The sequence below is a fragment of the Aythya marila genome (genome assembly GCF_965140915.1).
Source record: "Aythya marila genome assembly, chromosome: 3".
NCBI lineage: Eukaryota > Metazoa > Chordata > Aves > Anseriformes > Anatidae > Aythya > Aythya marila.
The window spans coordinates 40,917,776-40,941,453 of record NC_139044.1 but is presented as its reverse complement, the minus strand read 5'-3'; the positions used below and the strand labels follow the sequence as shown (position 1 = coordinate 40,941,453).

Here is a 23,678-nt window from a genome sequence, read left to right as displayed (position 1 = left end):
GCAAGAGCACATGCCGCCAAATTAGTTAAAAGGGCTACATCCTCCTCACTCACTTTTGAAGACGGCATTCATAAAACTAATCCCAATCATTTGTTGAATGATTTCTATGATTGCCTCTCTGTTTTATGTGCCATGTAAATCATTCCAGAAGACTCTGGTTTGAATTTCTGCCTCCTTTATGGGAGCTGATGACTTGCAACCTCATCCAGTTTCCTTTGGGGGAGCCCAGCATTGCTCCTTCAGCATGGCGATATGGGGAGATGGGTGGCCACCGCTGGGCTTTCTGGATGTGGCCAGGTTCTCCCTGGCTGCTCATCTTTTTCAGAGGGGTGGCAGGGAGTCAACAAGGCCACTCTACTCTTGGAATAACCTGCCCTGGAAATCAGTTCTGACTGGTGTGGTGCCACCTGAATTGCAAGGCAAAGTGTGTGGTTTTTGCAGTTTTTGTCTCTCCCCACCCCAAATATGGGGTAGCTAGGTAAGCTAAGTATTCGTGTTCCTTTTCTACTATAGACAGTGAGTGCAAGATGTAGGAGGTATAAATAACTTGCTCAAGGTAACATATGGAATCTGTCTGAGCTAAAGACTTAGACCACCCCAGATTCCTGGAAAACCTGTGCTTGCCAGCCCTCTGCTTGATGCAAGGACATAGAGAGTGCTGGTGGACCCACACCTTGAAGTGCTGCATCCCTGGTTTATGAAGTACCTGTGTCAGATATGCATGCTGTTTTTTGTTTGTTTGTTTTTCTCCCTAAGGTCTTTTTCCTTGGTTTTTACACACACACAGTCATCTGCTTGCTCAGATGGGTGCCCTGTGGCATCTAACTCCCATTGCAATTTTTCTTTTGTGTGACGGGCATGCAAAGCTTAACAAGAACTGGTTCTCATGAGCACTGTGCTAATACTAATATTGACTCTGGACTAATTTTGAAGGAGCTGTTATTTTTCATCACACTTAGCTGAACCGGTCAAGTTAGGTAGTAGACGCTGAATGTGCATGCTCTGTATCATTTTTGACCACATTTGGAACAATGCATAGAGTTGATTTTTCAACTCTTTTTTGGACTGTATAGCTACAGATAGACCCTAAGCTAATTTTAAAGTTCACCGTGGCAAAGTACACAGTGATATGCCTCAGACACCTAAGAAGGAAGAATTGCACAGGCAGGTCTAATGAATATCCCGGCAAGTCAAGCTTTTCTGAACACACAGTGCACAGAGATTGTTTGATAGTTTTGTAATGCAAAATAATGTCATAATTAAGGGTTAAACTTCTGGGGCAGTGGAACTGAATGCAGCTGCTGTGGATGGAGGTCAGGGTAGATTCTGGTCTGGCTATTTACAAGATAATGAACTGCACCTCCAGTGATATCAGCGCCTTCCCATTGAAATTGTGGTTGTATGAGTGATCTATTTGTCTTCACTGGAAGGCTTTACAAGAGTAGACTACTTGTGTGACTAAATATTTGCAGGGTTGGGCCTTGAGCTTGTGCAGTGCAATGCAAATTCAAAGTGCTATAAATGTTTTTAGTAGAGGAATTTTCCACTTCAGGCTATAAGGAAAGCAGGGAGAGTAAGAGGGAGATAACGTTACTAAATCCTAAGATTATAACCACAATAATATATGTCAGATGAGCAGGTATATATAGATATGTATACACACACATACTTACAAAATATATAGAGGTATCTGTGGATATACCAGTAGATACGGTCAGATATACATATGTGTGTATTTCTAAATAATGCATTCCAGTTTTTCAATTAATGTACTTCCATGTTTAGTAACAGAACCAGGTATGGAATTCCTGTACCTTCTAGCTCTTCTGAGTTCAGTGCTATTAATAATAACACATTTATAAATAAAAGCCTAGTCAGAGCTGTGAATTTAGAGTTAATATTTAAAATTTGCCCCTGCTTGCTGTCAGTTTCAGTGTGCAGCAGCAGCAGCAATTCTGCCTTTCAGCTTTCAGCATCCAGTTTTGGTCCCAGTCTGCAACGGTCCAGAGTGATGTTAAATATTCTCAGTATAAACGTCTTTTTCAAGAGAAGCTCAGCAGGACTTGATTTCTAGATTTCAATGAGGAAAATGAATTAATTTCTCATGCATCTCTATGTATCCTATAGCAGCATGGTTGGCATTAGATTAATATTTAATGTAAAGGTTAAGACTTTCAGGGAACTTGTCCCTTTTTTTTAGGGAGAGGCATGTTACAGATTTGCAGATGCTTTTGGGCTGAGCAGGGGTAGCAAATACATATTTATGTAAATATAGATAAATATAAATGTAAATATAAAAATTCAAATAGCATGTATATATATTATATAGAAAAAAACATCTATATATGTACACACAAACTATATATTTTTATATGTGTGTGTACAATCAGCAATAGATAGAAACATTTAAAACCTGAGCAATCATTAGGTCGTAGAGTGACATAAATGTCTCAAATCGTGTATTGGTAAATCCTGTGTCATGCTCTTCAGGGATTGTCCCAGTGCTCCAGGAAGGAAAGGTGAATACAGGAATTGGTTGAGTCAAAAGGATTATGTTCATTTTGATAGCAGTGAAGTACAAAGAGCTTCTAAAATGTGCCTTTCTCATTTCGACACGTAGCAGCCCAAAGAAACAGCTTGTCAAATGGTTACCAGTGTCAGTGGGTGTTTTTATTTCCCCAGGGCCCCAAGTCACTGCAAAATGTAATCTTGATGCAACCAGCATCATTAGGTAACCACGCATCCATGTGTTTTGGAAAACAGGCTGTGGAAAGTGTTGGCTGCTGTTGTTCTTCATAATTTATTTTTTTTTTTTTAATTGCACTTTTCTATTGTGAGTTTGGGCAAGTCCTTCTTGAAAGAGATGAGAACTAAGCCTCTGGAAATTGCTTCTGGTGTAATGCAGTTGAGCCTGTCACTTGTACTACTTGTGGCAGAGGTGGCCTCCAGGTTATGGTTCCTGCAGTGGGGAAGAGCTTGTGTTTTATATGGGAAAGCAGGGGAATTTTTGTTTGTTTGTTTGTGTGTGTGTGTGTGTTTAGAAAACAATCTAAAAACTGCGATCACAAAGGGCTGAAAACTAGGAAGGCATAGGAGGAGTGTGCATCCCAACCTGGGAGGAGCGGAGCCAGCAGGGACCTCACCTGGGAGGTCACTGGTGTGGCATCTGTCCTGGTTGAGCACCTTCAGTTCATGGCACATAGCACTCTGGCTGAGGCTTTGCCCTGGCGTTTATTTTTCTGAAAGCCCAGCGAGGGTGTCTACGCTGATGCAGGAGCGCCTGTTGTTTGCCTATACTTACCCCACTGATGACAGCTTAATAAGCTCCTTTATTTTGTGTTTTTATTCAGTAAGCTTGTCGGCTTTTGTGCGGGGTCTGACCTCTGCTTTTGCCTCCCCCACTGGCTTGCCTGAGAGGGGCACCTCTGTCCCTGTCCTGTGTCGGCTATGGAGGGAGGTGAGCCCAAACCGGGTGGCTGTGGGCTCCTACCCGGGGGCCCTATAGCTTCCTGGGGGCTGTCCCCATATGGCTGCAGCCACTGAGGCCTGTGGCAGCACCGGGTGCGTGGAGGCATCTGGGACTGGGCCTGTGTGGCTGAGGAAACCCAAACAGTTCATGAAGAATACTGTGAATAGGACTGCCCTAAATGAGTTACGGCATATGATGTGAGAACAGTTAAACATTTCATATTTGGCTTCAATTTTTCTAAACAGAAAGCAAGGCATTCTGATATTGTGACTGTTTGCTATTAGATTCTACACAAAAATATATTGGGGTGGTGTTTAAATGCAGTGACTTGATATGTCAGAAAGATGTGGGATTGTATTTCTTTCCACTCGTTTAATTGGAACCATGCTGCAAAGGCGTATGAAAGCCATCACTCTAATATATCTAAAGTGTAGCTTTGCGACACTGAGACTGACGTCCAGCCTAACGGGATTTCAGATAGAGGAGATATTTTGGATCATCTTCGCCTTCCAACTATATTCAGCTTCCCCATGTGGTTATTTTTCTTGTTATTCTATGCATTCGGCTCTGCTTCTTACTTCACTGTCTGGAACACAAGCCATTTTGTCTCATTTCAGACCTTAAAATGGATTGGGTGAAAAACAAAAAGGGGAAAAAAAAAAGTGTTTTGGGTAATACCTCTCTACGTGTTGTGTCTGTGTGCTAATAAGCCAACTTCTGAAATGAAAGGCTTGAGAAGTACTGGAGCATTTTGCATCTATATATATATATTCTGTATTTTGTAGCGTCTGTTCTGGGTGGTGGTTCATCAGGAGGGGATGAATGTAACCATTTTAGATGCTTAATTGGCTGTTGGGACATGCCCAGTTTGTAATCATGATAATTGCACATACAAATATGACCATGTAATTACATGTGCATTTTTGCATTTAGTTTCAGGACTTCATTTCAAAAAAGTATAAATGTGACCCAATAAATCCTTTATATCTCAAACTTCTGTGCTTTTATAACTCTGTATAATTATATAATAACACTGCATCTGGAGAGGTTTCACTTAAGTAAAAGCAATAAAGAGCTCAGGTTAGATTATATATTTTTTGAATTAGACCTACATGAACTTACTCAGCGCTGTGTTTTTAGCTGTAAGATTGATGAAGTTCAGCAGTACTCACGCAAGAAATTTTTCTTTTGAGAATAAAGAACCCAAACTGGACCAGCTCGTTTAAGCTTCCACAGTGACTGAAGTGATTAAATAGGCAATAATATAGTAAAATATACCCCAAACACTCAGATACTCAGACAGTGAGGACTTTTGCCAAGATATAAATTGATTACCCAAATGAAAGAAAGACTTTAAAGCAAAGTTCCAGCTCCCTGAGAACAAGTCTAAATTTTTATAACTATGGGAATTCATGGAGTGAGATAAAATAGATACACATAAGTACTGTAATTGATTTCTACTTTTGTGATCATCTGCACATAGAAAGATAATAAGACTGATTTCTCTATTTTGTTTGTATGAGTGTGTATATATGTATATATATATACACACACAGTATTTTTTTTTAATAGTTCAATTAATGTATAATTTCTGCTTGTCGTCCTTATTTCTATTTATGGAGTAGTTTTCACAAATATTGAGAATGGCTAAGGAAGACTGGTAACTCTTTTGTGTTCACAGATACTGTGAATCAACATTTATTGAGATACTGTTGTTTCCCAGTCTGTATCCCTTGGTCATCCCTTGGTATTGTGTACTACAGACAAGAGCTAATCTCTGCAGATGATAGAGGAACAAATGTTAGATTCTGATACTCATAAGTGGGATTTTTGTCTGCCCTCACACATGAGAGAAGAGAAATACCTAGTAAAAATTGCAGAGTCCAGCTCATGATCCCTCCATGCTGAAAATTTTGTAATTCTCTGAGAAACAATATATAGTGTGTTAATTTTTTTCATTTCCATTTAATTCTTTTTTTTTTTTTTTTTTTTTTTTTTTTTATTAAGAAGGTTTAAGCAGACTTGTGCCGTTGTGATCATCTGTGATTGCACACACACATTTCTAACTTCTGAATATAAGCTGCACAAAAATTGTGTCACAGATGGCAAGGAACAAACTCAAGTCCCATCTGAATGGCTCTAGCTTAAAAAATTATTGCTGTTGCAGTTGTTGTCATAGCTGGGGCAGTGAAGAGAAAGGTCTGTTTTCCCATTTCAAATGTTCCTATCAGCATCCATCACAAATCCTCTGTTCTGCATCGATGCCAAAATCTTTTTGGCATGTTTTAGAATAAAATCTTCTAGCTCTTTTTTGTTTAGGTTAATGTCCGTGTTTAAGCAGCTGTTTTGAAATACAGTGCCATTTTTACACCAAAAAGAAAAATTGTTTACTTCACTTGCATTTTTGGAACGCTTTTTTCATATAAATGCAGACAGCTATAGTCAGAGCTAGCAGTGTGGTTCCTAACAAATCATGTATTTGCTGACTTTAGCCTCTTTCTTTGCTTTTCTGTCTGTGAGGGTCACTAGTTGTAGGAATGTGCTTGTTACTCAAACCTGCTCGCAGTGGCAGCTGCCAGCCTCAGCCTGCTCTATCCAGTGGCTGCACTCACTCTTCTGGCTCTTGGCTTTCCTGCTGGATTTGCTCTGTTTGCTGTTTGGATGAGCCTGACTTCTCTGGGGCCATATCCACATCCCCCCAGTTCACAGGAGACCCTTGTCAGCTTCCCTTTCCAAACCTTCTTGGTTTGGAAAAAATGAGATTACTCAGGGAAAGCCAGGGATGAATAGAACCAGGACACTTTAAGAGCGTCCTTTAAAGTGCTTTTTTCCCCACACAGACTCTTTTACTGTAAGGTTTATTTGACTGGGGACAGAGATTACATTTAATTTTATTTCATGTGCATTTTGTTCTGGCTGGAAAGTTGCAATCAGATCCTTATCAGTCTCCTTTAACTGCCTCTCTGCCAGGGATTGGCACAGAGTGTGTAAAAGCCTGTCCCCATAGCTGTGTCAGACACTGTCCCTCACCATATAAAGCAAGAAATTGCTTCCCCATAACCTTTAAATGTTCTTCTTGGGCAATTATTTGTGCAAATGAAAATTAATCATTCGGATGCCCTTGGAGAGCAAATGCAAGAAGGTGCTGCTGGAGCATGGCTGAAATTGCCATTTAAATTCTTTTAAATTGAAGGATCTGCTGGCAGGTATTGTTTTGGAATATTTGCCCTTCTTTAATGGTACTGCACATGAAAGTCCGCCAAGTATTGTAAGAAGCAGTTTCTGGCTGGCAAAAGATAAGTTTTGGCATTTCAATTGCTTTTCAAGCTGTGTTTCGTTGAAATACGTGTTGCCACTATATGCACAAATAGTAGTCCTATAGAAATGTAATTAAAATATATTTTGTGATGTCTTTTAAGCAGTCTTATTTAAAGAAAAAATAAGAATCTATCTTATTTAGCCAGGTATTGCATAGGCTAAGATAATTTTCCTCTCATAAAGTTCTGTTTCTGCATTAATGGACTTTTTTTTTTTTTTTTTTTTTTTTTCTTGATCATTTATTGGGATAAAATCCTGTATGGAGGGGTGTGCAGGGGCCACTTTGCTTGCCTTGAGCTGTGTGATGCCTACAGAGGCTGTGCTAGCTAATCAGGAACTTCCTTTGGGGGTTTCAAGGGAGCATTCCTCAAATGAGAGGATACAAAAGCTATTGGGGAGGACTTCAAGGCAATTAAATGCCTTGTAAGAAATGTTTATTTTGCACCTCATCCACTGAGAAAAGTAAAAGCGTGCCAAGATATGTTACACTTATACTGCCTCATGATTTTTTTCAGCTCTATGGCTATTGTTACCAAGATAGCAATGACATCCCAGACACACTGACGACCATCACTGAACTAGGCTCGCCTTTAGAGATGATTCAGCTTTTACAGACTTCCTGGGAAGACAGATTTCGAGTAAGTAACAACTGTTCTGTTAAAAGGACTTTTAAGAGGGTGATGAACATCCAGCATGAAACAGAGGTTATATACGATGCAGTATAATTCATATTTATTAAGCATTTGCTTTGCTTGTGATTATGTCTTGGTTTAGAAACAGAATTTAACACTCCCTTTCCCTAGTGTTTAAGATGTTGTGCTATTTTGTCTCTCGATGTTATCTATTTGTAGCTGGTATATGCTTTTTATATTATATCTGTAAATGTTTCTTACTTTTTAAAGCTTGAGGCCCAGCAGTTTTGGTGTTAAGCATTATGCTCTGCAACTGGAATTTAAACAATAGAAGTATGTTAATTTCTATCCTGATCATTATCCTAGGTTGATTTTATAATTGTTTTCTACCGCTTCCTGTTCTGTTCGTCTTTTAGTGGGGGAGAGTGAAATCAATGTACACAAATCTGAAAGCCAGGTTGTCCACCATGCTGGCAATTTACCAGGAGCACGAAGGTCACACTTAATTTGTCCAAAATGAAGCCAGACTGCAGTAATGCTTTGATCAAGACAGTGCTGTCTCGATCAGTGTATACTGAGATGTGTAATCGGCTGAGGTTAACTCCCCAAGACACTTCAAGGCAGAAGCAGTTTTCATCTAAAACACTTTTAGCTGTATGGCTACATCTGTACCAGAAAATGAAAAGTGCCCCCTGACTGTGCTCAGGGACTAACCAGTGTGCTACAGCCTGTATCTGTACTATTAAGTTTGGTGCTCTCTCAGGGCTGGGTGGCTATGTGCAAGATGTCTATCAGGCATGGTCTTTGGCCATGCTGCCTTCTGAATGATGTCTGGGAAAGGCAAGAGAGCTCAACTTCAGCTCCCTTTTTCTGGAAGAAATACATCTGTAATAAATGGTGGAGGTGCTTGTCACAGCTCCCTAAAAGGAGGACCCGCCTTTGTCTCATCTCATCCATGGAACGTAAATAATGGACTGTGATGGCAACTGCATGTCCGGTCAATTACTAAGAGATACGTTAGATTATGGGCAATAAACTGGGAAGGTTCCCTTAGCCTGGATATTTCTGAGCAAGCATTTGCAAAGGGAGGTGAAGGAGTGCTGTCTTAGATAATTTCATGCTCAGTAGCTTGTCTAGGTCTCAACTAACACAGAGAAGAAAGAGGAAATAAAATCATACCTTCTTGATACATGAAGCATATTGGTGGCCAGGTCCTGGAAAGGGCTAAATAAATGGCTTCACTTTATTCCTACAAATAATTTCCTGGTGTTGGAGGACTGTGAAGCAAGCTTTGTCCCCAGGGCAGCACTGCTCCCCTCAGCAGAGCTGTGATGCAGAGCACAGACTTCACTTGTCTGCTCAAGGTTTGTTGTACAGGGGTTTTCACACTCCAGACTCCCAGTAGGTATGCAGGCCATCAGTCCATAGGGGTCTGGTCAGAGAGCCTGCCAGTGCAGGACCAGTATCTTTTTGGTGTTTGAGAAAAGGTGATAATTTCAGACAACAACCTGTATTTTTATTCAAGCTAAATTCTGTCTTTGCTGGCAGTCAAAGCTATGTGTATTATAGGTTAGTTTTGGCTAGATGTGCCTTTATATGCAGTGTATTGTGGGATAGCATGTACAGGAATTTGGTGTACTTCCAGAGGGAGGAAAGGGAGGTCAGGTCTGGCATCTCATCACTATGCCTGTGTTCATTTACACTACAGGCATCGCCATGTAAGCTTTGGTATCATTTAAGCAGGATAAAAATGTTCCAGTCCGGTCAAGCAGGGAGGTGATTATGGAACTGTGGGGTAGTCCTAATGTCCCACAGACATGTGGTCTGTGAGTTGGAACTTCAGACATGTTCAGCCTCCGTATTCTTATGAAGTATGCATTTAGGTGCTCCCCTGAGCATATTGTTTATGCCCTGAGATCGAATTTTGATTTGACTACTTCAATATATGTGGCCTTGGCAGTGTATTTTAACAAAAACAAAGATCATATACAAACAACAAAAAGCTTGCTCTACTGAATAAGACCAGTTATTAGTTTAATACATAAAATAAAAATTCCAGTATTTAACTGTGTTCATATTAATGCTACTTTTGCATTAATATGTAGTGGATTTTAAAGGAATGCATGAATTGGAAACAGTACTTTGGTAAGGGAACTGAATTCAGCATTCAGTGAGTTTCCTGTCTGATGATAGTTATTTGAGTTCCCAACTTGCAATTAAAAAGTGCAGTGTCAGTGCAGAACTCCTACCCCAGCCTCAGAATGGCACGTGAGGGTCCACCATGGCAGACACTCACCCTTAGAGCTACAGAGGAGCCATGGAGCTGCTTGTTCTGGGTATTTGCTTCATTCTCCCTGGAAAAGACAAACACAAGGGAAAACAGGAGACAACAATTACAATGGCAGCCAAAAGGCATGATCAATAGGGAGGCAATACAGACACCCTCTGCAGTCTGAGCCTGAGCAGCAGGAGCAGAGCACTTGGGCCAAAATCCCAGACCTGGAGTTTGTACAGAGCAGAACTGTAGGCTGCGTGGTCGGGGCCTGTATGTAATGTGTTATTAAAAGTTAAGGCTTTTATTTCTATTAAAAGTAAGAATAGCAACAATGAGCTGTGCTTCATAATAGTGTGGGAAAGCACTGGTAAAGAAGCTTATTTTTGTTTCAAGTCTCCAAGGGCTTTACAATCAACTATGTTAATCCTATGAAAAATATCTTAGTTGCAACGTTCAGTGTTGAGGATAAGTTATAATGCCCATATTAAGTCATGTATTTATGAATCTATCTTCAGCTAAAGTAGTTTCATTTATATACTTTGTACTGAGAAAATAACACAAGGTACTCATGTTTTTGCATTTCAGATATGTCTCAGCTTAGTTCGGCTTTTGCATTATTTGGCTCACTCTCCTCTTGGCTCTGTGACATTACTGGATTTTCGCCCTCGACAGTTTGTGATTGTGGATGGGGAGCTGAAGGTGACAGATCTAGATGATGCCAGTATTGAAGAAAGCTCTTGCACCAGTAACAGTGATTGCTTTATGGAGTTCCCAGCAAGAAACTTCACTCTGCCTTGTTCTGTCGAGGGTCGGTGCCAAAACATGAACGAAAAGAGGAATCTCTACAATGCTTACAGGTACCTGATCAGTTTTCTATAAGGTAAAAGGGAATTTAAAATGGGAAAAAAGCCTGCAGCAGCATCTATGGTTATTCACATCAATAAATACATGTCTCAGATCTGTTATCCAAGATCTATGAATAATCGTTTCATTTGGGAAAATACCATAACCTAGCATTTATACTGGGAATATATTTGCATGCTTTGAGTGTGATTCACCACTTAGTCTAATTTTATTTTGGTTTAATTCCACTGAGTTCTTCGTACAAGTACAGGTTTTTATGATTACAACCGAGGTGCTTGTAGAGATGGGAGCCCATTAACTCCGTAGTGAGGCAATTCTCACTGTTGTTCTCTGGTGTGAGTTAATAAAGGTAATCACACATTCTTTACCACCAGTTTAGGATAGGGCTGGCTTCAGAGGCAAAGTGAGAGTTCAGCTGTCGTCTTGCACTTTGTCTTGGTGCTCCCCTGCCTTGCTGGAGCCTGCCTTTGGTAGGGTGATAACAGTCCCCAGTGCCACTGTGCTGGGCAGGGTTCTGTGACATGCTTCTAGTGCCTACGGCACAGGGGTGCAGAGGTGACAATTCATGATGTGACAACTCAGCTGTGTGGAAGAAAGCATTCGGCTGAAGCATCCATCTTCCATGTTTAAGGGAATCCAGATACAAGGATGTAGAATCTCAAAGCAATACCATAATGCTGTGCTCATTTCTTAGACTGACTTCCCTTTCAAGTATCATGCCATTCACTCCTTGCCAGACCACAGCGAGGAGACTCTTCTCCAAAGACAGTCTTCTGCTTTGGTCCCAGGGTGCTTACCAGCATGTGTGTTGCATTAGCTGACCACACTGAAATGGGCTGCACCACATGACAGGCATCTGCAGTTGTGCAGCGCAGATTTTAGTGTGTCCTGCAAAATTTTCCGTATCCATTTGCTTGGCTTAAAGATCCTGCTTAGCTAGCTAACTTCTGGTTAAGACCATTTTACTGGTCTGGCTAAGAAACCTTAAATAGGCATCTGTCCATTGCAGACTTAAATGGAGATATGTCTGCGGTGTGGTGGGCTTGGGGCAGGTTGCCGGTCTCACTGAAGGAAGCAGTCTTTTCCTATTACAGCTCTTCACATTTCCTTTGAACCGCACATCAGCGTGCAGCACACAGTATCCCAGTGGTTTCAGCCCCTGGTTTTACTTCACATGATGGAGACAATCATTTTTTGTTCAACAGCAGATTCAGCCTATATGAGGCTGCAATTGTCAATGAAGACGCATTGGCTACAGACTCTATGCACTTGTATTAGAAGGCAAAATCTTCGATTCAGTAGTCGTAGCGTACTAGATTGCATATTTTCATGCATTCTGTAGCTGTATGGGTGGAAATTAAGAGTACTGTTTGCCTATGCTCAGCAAAAGGGTTCCTTGAGCTGTTGTAAGGTAGAAGTCAAAAGCAGAAGTCTGCCAAATAATGCATAAAAACCTTGTAATTTTAAAATATAGTAGGCCTTAGCCTTGAAAAGATAACTAGGCAACCTACTCAATTTCTTTAAATAAATAATTTAAAGAGAGGAAATATTTTGAGAAGAAAAATCTCTACTCTACATGCCTTGGCACATCTTAATTTTCAGATTGTTACCTTCTGTCATAAACCTGTCTCTGGGTTTTCCTCCAAATGTCCAGGGGAAAATCCTAAAAGCAATGAACAGTTTTAAAAGTAAGGATAATCTCCATCACTGACAATTCTTAAATTAGGATCAGATAGTTCTCCAAAGAAAAAAGAAATGAAGAAAAGGCTGTAGGAGCAGACTGAAAGGAATTTGACAGTCTGTGTTAGGTAGATCACAAATGATGCCACTGACCCTACAATCTATGAATAACAAATGTTCATATAATTAAGTTGTGCAGGCGCCAGTGCCTGTATGTTTCAGAATTTCATGTGGTTGTTTGCATTAGGACAAGTTGTATAGCCACAGAAAAACAACGAGCTCCACAACTTGCATCTATCTGGCATTTAGGAAAATAAATGGCAGCTACCAAGTTTTTGCAAAGAGCTGTTCACAATCAATTGGACTCCGATTATGGGTACTCTCTGAGCAGAAAAATGAGGTTAAATTTGCTAGGTAAATTGTTCGTTACAAATTTTATGTTGCTCTTTAGGGTTCCATGTCTATTTATATTGGCTGTTTCATACTCATGGCTAGGAAAATCTACCTGCTTGTGAAAATTATAAATATTATTTTTGTAAGGGATTAAAAGGGATTTAAAATCTCAAAGAAATATTCATTGTGTAAGTGAACTATGTCAGCGCCATAATACCTCTGTCTGTGATCAATTTTTGCTATCAGTAACTCAATTTTTTTGTTTTGTGCTTGTGTAAGACATCTGCTAGTCTCGCTCCTGAGTATGAGTCACTGTAGGTTTCTGTTTGACAATGTGGTCTCTGTATATGAAAAAACGTTTACTTTGCTTCACAGGTTAGATGTAAAGCAGGGCAATTTCCCAATTGTGTTACTGTTATGCTCATTACCTAATATTTATGTCTGATAGTTCTGTTTATATTGTCAGATCCTGAACTGTCCATCTCTATCTTGCGTTGCTATGACACTGAGTTTGCAATGGTTAGTAATACTGGGAGAGTAATAGAAATTTAAAGGAACAATGTGTAGTTAAGTATACTTCAGTGATGTGAAATAAAGGCATATTGTTTTTCCATTTGTAATTAAAAATATTAAAATGGAGAGTATATATCCTAATATGGCTATCCACATGAATGTGTCATGAATTTAGATAAATGATGAGGACAGAGAAGATGTTCTGAATTGCAGTGGCACAGAAACAACAGGAGGTTTTCTCCTGACTATTAATTTTTACAGTCTAAAAACACTAGAAAAGAAAACAAGTCAGTTATTTCAAATGAGCAGAAATCTGATTTATGCACTTTTAAGCCTTGAAAAAACCTTGAGGTTTGTGAGCATTCTTGTAGCATGTCAAGATACAGGCAGCTTTGCAAAGAATCACAATCCATGGGCCTTCATAGCAAATTTCTGCATTAATGGAACATTTACACATAGTTACAAGGCAGCCTTGTACATAACAGCATGGTCTAGGTATGCCAGACAGCTGTGTGAATACTCAGCTATGTATTTATTTCACTATAGAATATGATTATGTTTCTTGTATAGGTCAACAGCTTACAAGCAATAATAATTTTATTCCTGATGTTGTTTGGGAGTTATCACATTTTTGTAATCTTCTTATTTTTCAATATGGATTACTTTTCCTTTGCAGGTTTTTTTTCACGTATCTTCTGCCACACAGTGCACCATCCTCGCTGAGACCATTGCTGGATAAGATAGTCAATGCCACAGGTAACCACATTGAATGGGTTAATGCCAAATATTTCTTTTTTTCTGTGTGTGTCACACAGGGGATATAGAAGATACTGCTTTTTTGTTCCCTATAAGGGAATTAGATTTTTTTTTTTATATCCAGGGTAGCTTTTCCCCCATAAGAGAAGGCAAGAATGACTCTATATACCACAGAACTCTAAATTTTGAGGTTTTAACTATGCTTCACAGATGTCTGTGTTTCTTCCTGACACCTCTGCACAGGAGTGAATTGAATTTAGAGTGCAATTTCTGTATTTCTTCCGTCCCACAGGGAAAGCTCGGTCCTTAGTGTGGAGCTCTTTGTGGCATCTGGAGGAGTCCCTGCCTCTAGCAAGAGGAATTGTAATTATAAAGACATGATACTTCCCTGTTGCCAATGGTACTGTTGGTGCTTTTATACCTCAGAGGCCAGAGGCAAGTGAAATTACCATAGACCTTGACTAATAGCCAAGGTAGTGCCTGTGGGACAGGAGTAGCCACATGTGCCTGCAGTTCTGATTTGAGGGCTTTTGGTGCATTGTTCTAGGGGCTTTGTGTCTTGCACTGTGTGTATTCCACAGGGAATTGTATGATGCCAGGCTATAACTAATTAGCAAGCAAATCCTTTGGAGTTCCCTGTATTGGCTGAGGTTCATCCCGTGCTGGGAGCTCACCACAGCGTTTTTTTGCCCGCAGGCCTGGGCTTCCCATCTGGACGAGCCAGCCTTTGACATGCCTAGCTCATGTCAGGTATGAAATCCAATTTGGTGGTCACTTTGTAGTAGCTAATAGACTTCGTGTCCACATCACAACATCGTCACGGAGTAGGACACTGCTGGGCTCTGATGCTTAGGGCTTTATTTGAATGCAGCTTCTCTTTAGCCTTGTGAAGGCTGCTTCTCATCTGAATCATGCTTTTTCTGTGTTTTTAAAGGAGAACTTCACTGGGGAATAGATGAAACAGCTGCTCAGTTAGAAAGAGTTTTGAATCTGTATAAGAGTGGAGAGTACCTACAGAACACCACCCGGATACCAAAAGCTGGTAAAGTATTTCTTGAAACCAGAGACTCTGCTTTGTCTTGTATTTGAGGTTGGAAAGGAAAAAATGTGCAGAAAACAGGGAGCTTACAGGCCTTTAAAATCATGCACATGATAATCAGTTGTCTGCTTTATGCTTCCTTGGTGCCATCTGAAGCCCTTCTCACTGAATGAGGTGGTTGGGCATCCACAGAAATAAGCAGGCTATATGGGGAAAAGGAAGCCCAGCGGATCATGGCTCTCCATAGTGGGTCTGCAGAAAATGTGTTTCATCACACCCACACAATTCTCTTCTGTTGGAGCATTTGAACCCACCCAAATACCAAGACTGAAATAGGAATTCCATAAAGATACCCTAACCCTTTGTGGATTTCCTGAGACTTACGGGAGTTTCTTGCAACTTATGCACTTGTAGATTGCAAGAGTAAAGTTCTTGCTTGCTGCACAAGAGAAAAGCACTGTTTGCAATAAAAAAAAATAAAAAAAAAGGAAAGATAAAAAAAGGACAGGATCAAAATGAAGTTGCATACAGCTTTTTTTTTTTTTTTTTCCTAATAAGATCTCTGCAGCACCACAGGCATATAAGATGCAATTTAAACAGCTGGGACATGTAGGGATGCATGTTCTTCCCGGAAGAATAGGTTGTGGAATTGAACGTGTCAAAGAAGATTACGTATGAAGGAAATTCCTGTTAAATATAACAATTGAGAAATCTGTTTTGCAAATTATTTTTGTGTATGTACAATATTCATGTCAAACTGTCAGCATAATTGATGGCAAGTTGATAGGAAAATTGCTGTTTTGCTGCAAAAGCACAGTAAAGAAGGAAAGATGGGTTCTAAATGAAGATGAATGTTGGCACAGAAGGTTTCAAAAGTTCAGTGAAGCATTTTCTCTGTGAAAGAGACACGGGAGCCAAATTCATTCCTGTCGTAGCGCTGTTAACCTCAAAGGGCCATGACACCAGGGATGAATTTGACCCACTTATCAGAATAATTCAATATTTATTTTGTTGTAAAATTGGCAGGAAAATTGTTGCAGGTGTTCATTTAACTTTCTAATTTTCAGCTTTTCATCATGGTCTGTGCTGAGTGATGCCTGTCAACACAGCAAAATTATTTTCAGCAGTACAATCGATAGTACAAACACGTCCTTTGTTGAAGAAGTGCCAGGAGGGCTGAAGTTTTTCTGTGATACTGGTTGATTCCAGATTTAACTGCCATATCAGGACAATACGAAGTTTTGAATTTTAGAGGTCTGTCATGTTTATAAAAGTGTCTCAGGGAGGAAAAGTTAGGACAGCACTAGTAAATGTAAGTTCCTACTCATATGGAGCAGCACTCCATATGTATTTGGCTACTATAATAATTACACATTTTTGTGTTAGTTTAATTCCATAGAGTCCTGGAGAATACAATGCGGAATCCACTATCCTTGTTCATGGCTAGTAATGCCCTTCTGTGCAAGTAGCCCTTTTCATTTTTAGGACACTGCTTATGGCCTTTAGCGCTCTGCAGCATAAGCAAGGATGCAGAAAATCTGTCGGTACTTTGTGTATTGTATTTGGCCAGCCTAAAGGGGCAGTAAATTAAAGACCATGAGTATAATATTGAATTCCTTGAGATGAAAAAGATCTCAACCAATGGCAAACCTGAGAACCCAGATATCTTATTGGAAATTACATTTAGATGAGATATGTTTTCAGACTTAGCTGACATGTCTTTAAGATGTGCAGGCCTGTTTCTTGTTTGTTCTAAAGCTACTTTAACCAAACAGAAAAGGAGTTGTGATTTATTTCTATTTTAAGGTTCCTTTTCCTTGCCAGAAAAGTATGAAGAAGTTGTACTGTGAGGGTGAAAATACCCCTCTCAACCTCTCATTCGTATCACTTTTATCCCGAGCACATTCCTCCCTCAACTAATATTTGACTTGTAATACCATGCTAGAATTCATTTTAATATCCTCAGTCCAGGGATTATTCAGTAAATGAGGAATTCTTCTGTGGTACAGTGGAATTACAGAAGAGGATGATAGGGGAGCTGGAAAAGACTGCTGTCCAAGTGGTCGTCCTCTTCCAACTGGCAGGTATTCCCAGCTGAGCTGGCTTCCTGACCAGCAAAACTAGGGCTGAATGGTGGAACAGGTCGAATATTTTGTATAACTCTTGATGGGTAGGGGAGGGGAAGATAGGTGAAAAGGGACAACCACGATAATTTCTCATGTTGTCAGCTGAGGTAGTGCTTTGGCCCTGTTTGGGGTCTAGGAGAACCCTGTATTATTCTCTGAAAACAAAGCAAAAATATTTTTTTGAGGTTACGGGATTTTTTAAACCTTTCCCATCTTGTTCTGCAACATAATGAAAGTTCAAGGAGAGTGTTTTTCAATCCAGTGCCAGGTTAAGATTAAACTAGAGATTATGGTTTGGTTCTGAGGCCAGATCAGAGTTAATCAGAGCCTTGCATCTGTATGCCAGTATGCCAAGACTGGCAGGCACAAGTCCACATCAATTTTCTTCAGATGATGAAAATCTTACAGGGCAACTGTCTCCTGAGGATTTTACTCTCTCAAGTAATAAACATGATAAAAATTAACTATGCCAGTCTCCTCTGGCATCTGAAGGGTTGTGACAAAAGAAGCCCTTCCGGGTGTAAGGTCTAGTCTGAAATCTTAGAGGAGAATTCAAATCCAAGAATTGCAACTTTTTTGTTTCTTTAAGAAAAAACATAGATGATTCAAGTAATGGTGCTTCAGAAATTGTCTTAGGTCTAAATGTTTTGAATTATGCATTGTCTTGGATGAGGCATTGTAAATTCTTACTAGGAAAGAAGAGATCATGATCTTGGACAGATGATCTAAGGCTGTAACTAAAACATAAACTTTTAGGAAACATTTTGTTATCTATCTGAACCTATGTTTTTGAAAGGAAGACCTCTTCCTGTGAACAACATGAAGTGAGAAAGGTGATATTGATAATCGGTGGGGAAGTGACATGAAGAAAGTTCTCAACTCTAGTGCTCCCATAAAGAAAGTTTAACAAGATGACATAGTCATATTACAGAAGGTCTTGGATATTAGGCTTTCACTGTGCTCCAGTTGTAAAACATTTTATAGTGCTGTAAATTATATTATGCTCTGGACTTTGGTTTAGTATCTAAAAAACAGAGTAGAGGCACGGGAGACATTCGATAGCTATGTATGTGTTCTGTAATCATAAATCACACTACTGTTAATGTTGATACAGGAACATTACAGTGTTTAAAAAAACACCATGAGCAAATACTTTTTTTTATATTCTGCTGACTCTTGGTCTCTTCTGCTAGAATCCAGAAGAACATGAATTAAAACAGAAACCATATATTTTCTTTGACATATGTTATCTAAAATGATTAAGTTGTTCCTTTAATTATCAAGATTAAGAAAACTATAAGAAATATACTGATGCTCATCAGCAAAGCCCTGCCTCAATATCAAAATTTGTATTTCTTCAGTCGAGTGACACTGATTTGTACCAACTGGGTGTCTGGCTCTATAGCTAAGCCCCGGCCTTTCAGTTAGCTCAGAATTTACTCAGAAATGCGTGAAATCAGCTAACACTAGTAAATCCGATAGCTTTGTTATTCATTAAAGCTAATAGATGACCCATTATTAGGTCTAAGGGTGTGCAAGTCCACAGAAAGGCATAATTAGCTTCTGTTGTTAGTTGAAAGTACGTTCACAATGCTAAAAAAGCTGGAAGGCTGGACATAAAGCAAAGACACTTGATGTTTTCCTTTGTCTTAAAACAATTTGGCAGGATTACACTGTATGTAAACATTTACAGTACAACAGTGTTTTGAGAAAATATTCTGCAGGGTCACTATAGCAACCTGCTTAGGAAATTGTAAATCTACCCAAGAATTATTGGAGTCAAGCAGGGTGTGTATGTTTGTGCACATGTGTATGTGTGAGAGGGAAATTTTGCAAGGTCACTGGAATATTGTTGGAGGCTGTTTGTATATCCTACGGCAGGCCAAAACGCGGAGACCAAAAGTATTCTGGTGACGGCGCTTGCAGGCTCAGCGGGGAACATATAGCAGTCCTTGCAGCCCAGATTCCTGCTTTATCTTGCACTTGTGCATTTGGTGTTTCATTCCCAGGGATGTCAAGGCTGCTTTGTAGTGGGCTTGAGAGGGAACGGTGCACGGGCAGGATACCTCCCTCTTGCAGAGGGCTGTCATGTGGGCAACCTGGCACCTGGCTCTGAGCTCAAATACCCAACGTACATGACCCCATGCACCTTCAGGCTCATCCACCAACTTCATTGCATGTATAGGTGGTTGGGGCAGATGTGGTTTGCAGGAGCTGCATGGGATGAGTGGTGTATGCTGCAGGGGCTGGTGGGTGCAGCAGGACTCCTCACTGCAGCAGGGAGATGACTCCCACCGTGTAATGTTAATGGGAATAAAATGTCACAACATGCCATTCTTCTTATTTGCTTGTGCTGTGGTGTCACCACACATACCTATTTAAATATGGCTCTACTGTGAGCACAATAGGTGCGTGTGAAGAGGCAGCGTTAGCTTGCAGGCTGCATGCATGAAACAGCCAAAGGATGAAAACGCACGCCAGAGCAGCGGTGCTACCTCCCGGTCTTACAGCAAATCCGTGTCCTGGCAGGCCTTCCTGTCCTTCTAAACAGTTGGGGTTTGTCAGAAATGATTAAAAACAGAGACACAGGATACACCTAGCGGGCTGTTTTCTCTGGTACACAAAATCTGACTTTCCCTAGCACAACAGTACGTAAGGCTGCGTGAGGCTTTTTGTCAGAACAACAATGTGAGGCACTGACGCATGAGGAAGTTTTAAGGAGAAAACGAAACATGCTAAAAACATAAGTGCATTACTATCTATTTAGGATCTGATTCTGCATTCCTTAATTTCCCTGGGAATCTGTGGGACCGTTTGTGTAGCAAAATACTGCTCTATGCTATTTTCACTGAGATGATTGGCAAGATGAGGCTGTTTTCTGCTTGCTTGTAAGAAAGCAATTAAAAGAAAATCCAGATTCGACTGCCAGTGTGCTTTTTTTTTTTTTTCTTTTTTTTTTTTTTTTTTTCCCATTGTTGAGGATCGGAGGAAGGAAGAAAAGGAGTAGTAACATGATTTCTTTTCAAGGATGAACTTTACTGCATCAATGTCGCTGACCCATGGTGTATTGCCAGGTGATAACTAGAAAAGAAAACTGGGCAAATTTCCAATGAGTAGCTGTAGTTGGTAGTAAAAGTGCAATCTGGCTGCTGTGGCTGAAATAAACGGTCATTAGGACTGATTAAAGTCAGATTTAGGGTGACTCAAACAACCTAAAAGGGGGAAACCACAGGCGGTTTCACATAGTTTATAATATACTTGTGGAGTTATTTATATGACTCAGTCTAGTAGAGTGAAAATGAGTATGTTTATAGATTATAGTCAGCTTTGGGACAACACAGGTGATTTTTGATGGAAAGACGTTAGAATGAGATTTTCAAGTGCTGGCTTTCTCTCGGAGCTCTTGCACTGGCCAATGAGGCTGCAGATTGTGTTTTAAGTTGCCTGTCTTACCTGTCATGAGAAGGCACACATTTTGAAAACTGCTGTGGCTGTTGTGGGGATGGCTATCACTGTAAGAAAATTTTAAGAAGATTTTGGACCAACTGAAACAGTGTGTTTTGATTGTCCAGAGCAAGCTTCTAAAAACATTTTAAAACTATTAAAAATATTGCAAAACAAAACTTCTGAGACTTGCCCAGATGCAGCATAGCAAGATATTCTGAACTATCAAAATGTTTATGTGGCAGGAAAAATGTTTCCCGGTAGGATTTATTTGTCTAGCTGAGAGCAGCGAATCAGCTCCCGTATGTTAAGCTGGAGTAAATCTGTCATAAGTGACATCAAGATCAGGCTTACTGCATTACATTTATTTGCTTCAGCCCTCACAAAATCAGTAGATGGAAAAAAGGCTTTTTGTTTATCTGTTGTGATAGCAGTAGGAGTGTCTTGCATTTCTCTGATCTATTCCTTGCCTTGATAGACTTTATATACTCTGTGTCAAACTATGTATACATATGCAAAAGTGTAAATTTATGGCTGCATTTATGGTATTAGGCAAGTATTTATTGGTTTTAAACACCATTAGTCTGGAAATCGACCAGAACTTTGACCTTTTTATGATGTGATTTACTGCCGTGAGCCTTCAAATTCCATGGACTCCGTTTAAGCAAGTTTCAGGTCTTGGCAGGACAAAAACCTGAGCTAGAGCTGTCTCTAACCCCGTGGGGAATTGCTAAATTGAGTGAGTAACTGGACTGGGGTGACCAGGATGATCATTTAAAGGTGTGGGGGAAGCCCAGCTCCATCACTGGGATCTGGTGTGGTTGGCCTTGATGTCTGACTTGCCCTGCATTCATAACACCAGACAATTTTGTTCCACAGTGTTTTTGTTTTGGTATATTTCACACAACATACCACAAAGGCTTTGCTGACTTTCAAAAACAAGAAACAAAGGGCTGAAATGGTTTGGATGCAAAAGGCAGTGCACAGCAATTGCACAGGAGAGCTTTCTTCCTGTTTGTGATTTATCAAGCAGGTTTTATGTAAGAGGGGAACAGCCCTTTAAACTGATGCAATGACTACTGATGTTTGGGTTCCTTGTGCATTTCGGTCTCTCATGCACAAGCACATTTCCCTCTGGTATAAATTGGACTTGAATGTGAGGAGGTGGTGCAGGCCTGGTACAGTGAGGGTTCTCTCAGCTGGCTGGGGCTGGTGGGGGATAAGGAGCCACAGGAGGCTCTGGTCATTGCCAGGACACATCTCCAACAAAGGGACATGCTTCAAGAGGGTCCTTCTTCTCTCTCGTTGCACTTCATGTGAGAAAAGTGTACTTCTTCTCAACTCATGCAAATAAGGGTTCAGGGGTCAGCTCCCTAATTTGTGGCTGCGTAAACAAGAGATTCCAGGGATGTTTGCCTTTGGTGTGTAGGGGGCGAAGGCAGCTACCTTGCCCTACTCGAGATAAAGTGAGTTTTGGAGAAAAATGCAGTTTACACAGACCAACACTCAGCTGGCATTGTGTTGAGTTTCGGGTAATTTCTGACTGTGATCATCTCAGAAGGGATCCTGTGCTGGCTTCCTGGGGTGGCAGGAGCACCCTGCTGGGTTGGGATGTCCGCACACCCTTACCTGTCCTGCCCTCTGCTCCTCCGCAGCAGAATGCTCCCCCGAGGGTCCTGCTGCATCCACCTTGGCTGCTTGGGCCCCTAGGTACCAGCTGGGAAGTTTGCATCCCCTCCTGCCACGTGAGCCAGGACCCTGCTTTTGCCATTACAGTCATTGCTGGTCCTCCTCTGTCATTTCACATTTACAAGCTTAATTTGCAAATTTTTGCACAGATCATTTTACTGACCTTGCTTGTAAGGCACTGATCAATATTCAGCAGTAACCATACAGAGATAAGAGAACATTATTCACTTACATTCAGTTACGATTATTGCTCTATGGCTGATACAACAATTAGAAAAAAAATGGATCTTTATCTAGCCAGTCAGTAGCAGCTTAATGCATGTGGCAACTTTTCTTCAAAAGGACTGCATATATATTTTTGATGGTGAAATGAATGTTTCTAATGTGAAACTAATTAGTCTTTTTCTTTTCTTCATGAGTGTGTCTGCATTTCCTGAATTAATGAAAGGGGTTTTTGCCTTTGATGTAAGTGGGACATGATCAGCTCTGATTTTGCTTCCTGTTTGTGAGTGTGTCTTATGATAATTTTAATGAGTCAGGCCTAAAAAAGAATGTACTTACTGCATTTGTTTCACACTGTGTCAGACTGTGCAGTATGAATGAGCACTTGTGGGTGTGCAATTCTTTTCCCAATTGAAAGACCAGCAGTTTAGATTCACAGGCACACTTGCCTCTGACTTGGTGGTGTTCGTAAAATGAAATGTTTGCAGGCTGTATCTGCAATGTCAGAAGAAAATGCCTAAATGAAAGTGACTTAAGAATAGGCTGTGAGTCAGGGCAGCCATCTCTAGTTTCTATAACAGATACAATGAGAAGAAATATAGAATGTATTTATTTTTTGAATAGGATGGGGGAGAGAGACAGGAGGGAACCATCCGTTTGTGTGTCCGGAAGCTAAATAGAGATGTGTCTAAATGATTAGTTTAATTTGCTGGTTCATTCATTAGGGAAACCCCCATAAGCGGCTGGGAAACCGAGAGGAGCTGTGAACAGAGAACAAGGGGAGCTCATAAAGGCAGGGGAGACTGAACGGCAGCCAAGGGGACGAGCAAAGCACCAGGCAGCGCGGAGGCCAGGGCAGCCACCATGCCGACATGCTTCCTGAGCTTTTTTTTCCCTCCTCCTCTCAGGGGCCCATCGAGCAACTCCCCTTTTGTGCTCATCTGAGCAAGCAAAACAAAAAAGTTTGCTTAATTAAAAGGCTGTCTTTTCTTCCCCTCTCTAAAGGGGCTGGAGAAAAATAGCGTGCTGCTGTGAGCGCGAGGGAGGGCTGGGGATGCCTGGTGGGGCTCCCCCCTGCAGTCTCACTCCCTGAGAAGTAGGACAGCCAGTCGGTTCATTCGAGTGGATGCTCTTGGTTCAATGGGACATTCTTCCCCTAAAAATCCTGGTAAGACTAGAGCCTCACTGGCACGGTGGGGAAGTGTTTTGTGCACCGACTGTTTATTTACAGACGCTTTCTGGAAAGGGGAAAAAAAAA

The 23,678-nt window shown here is 40.6% G+C and overlaps 1 protein-coding gene across 1 annotated transcript in view; it reads left to right on the top strand.

Moving 5' to 3' along the window:
• PKDCC (protein kinase domain containing, cytoplasmic) overlaps positions 1–23,678 on the top strand; it is a 33,796-nt gene that overhangs the window by 6,152 nt on the left and 3,966 nt on the right. The window contains exons 2-5 of the mRNA XM_082758286.1: positions 7,303–7,425; positions 10,280–10,551; positions 13,821–13,900; positions 14,835–14,942. Coding sequence (XP_082614412.1) covers positions 7,303–7,425; positions 10,280–10,551; positions 13,821–13,900; positions 14,835–14,942 — 583 coding nt within the window. The remainder of the gene's footprint in view (positions 1–7,302; positions 7,426–10,279; positions 10,552–13,820; positions 13,901–14,834; positions 14,943–23,678) is intronic.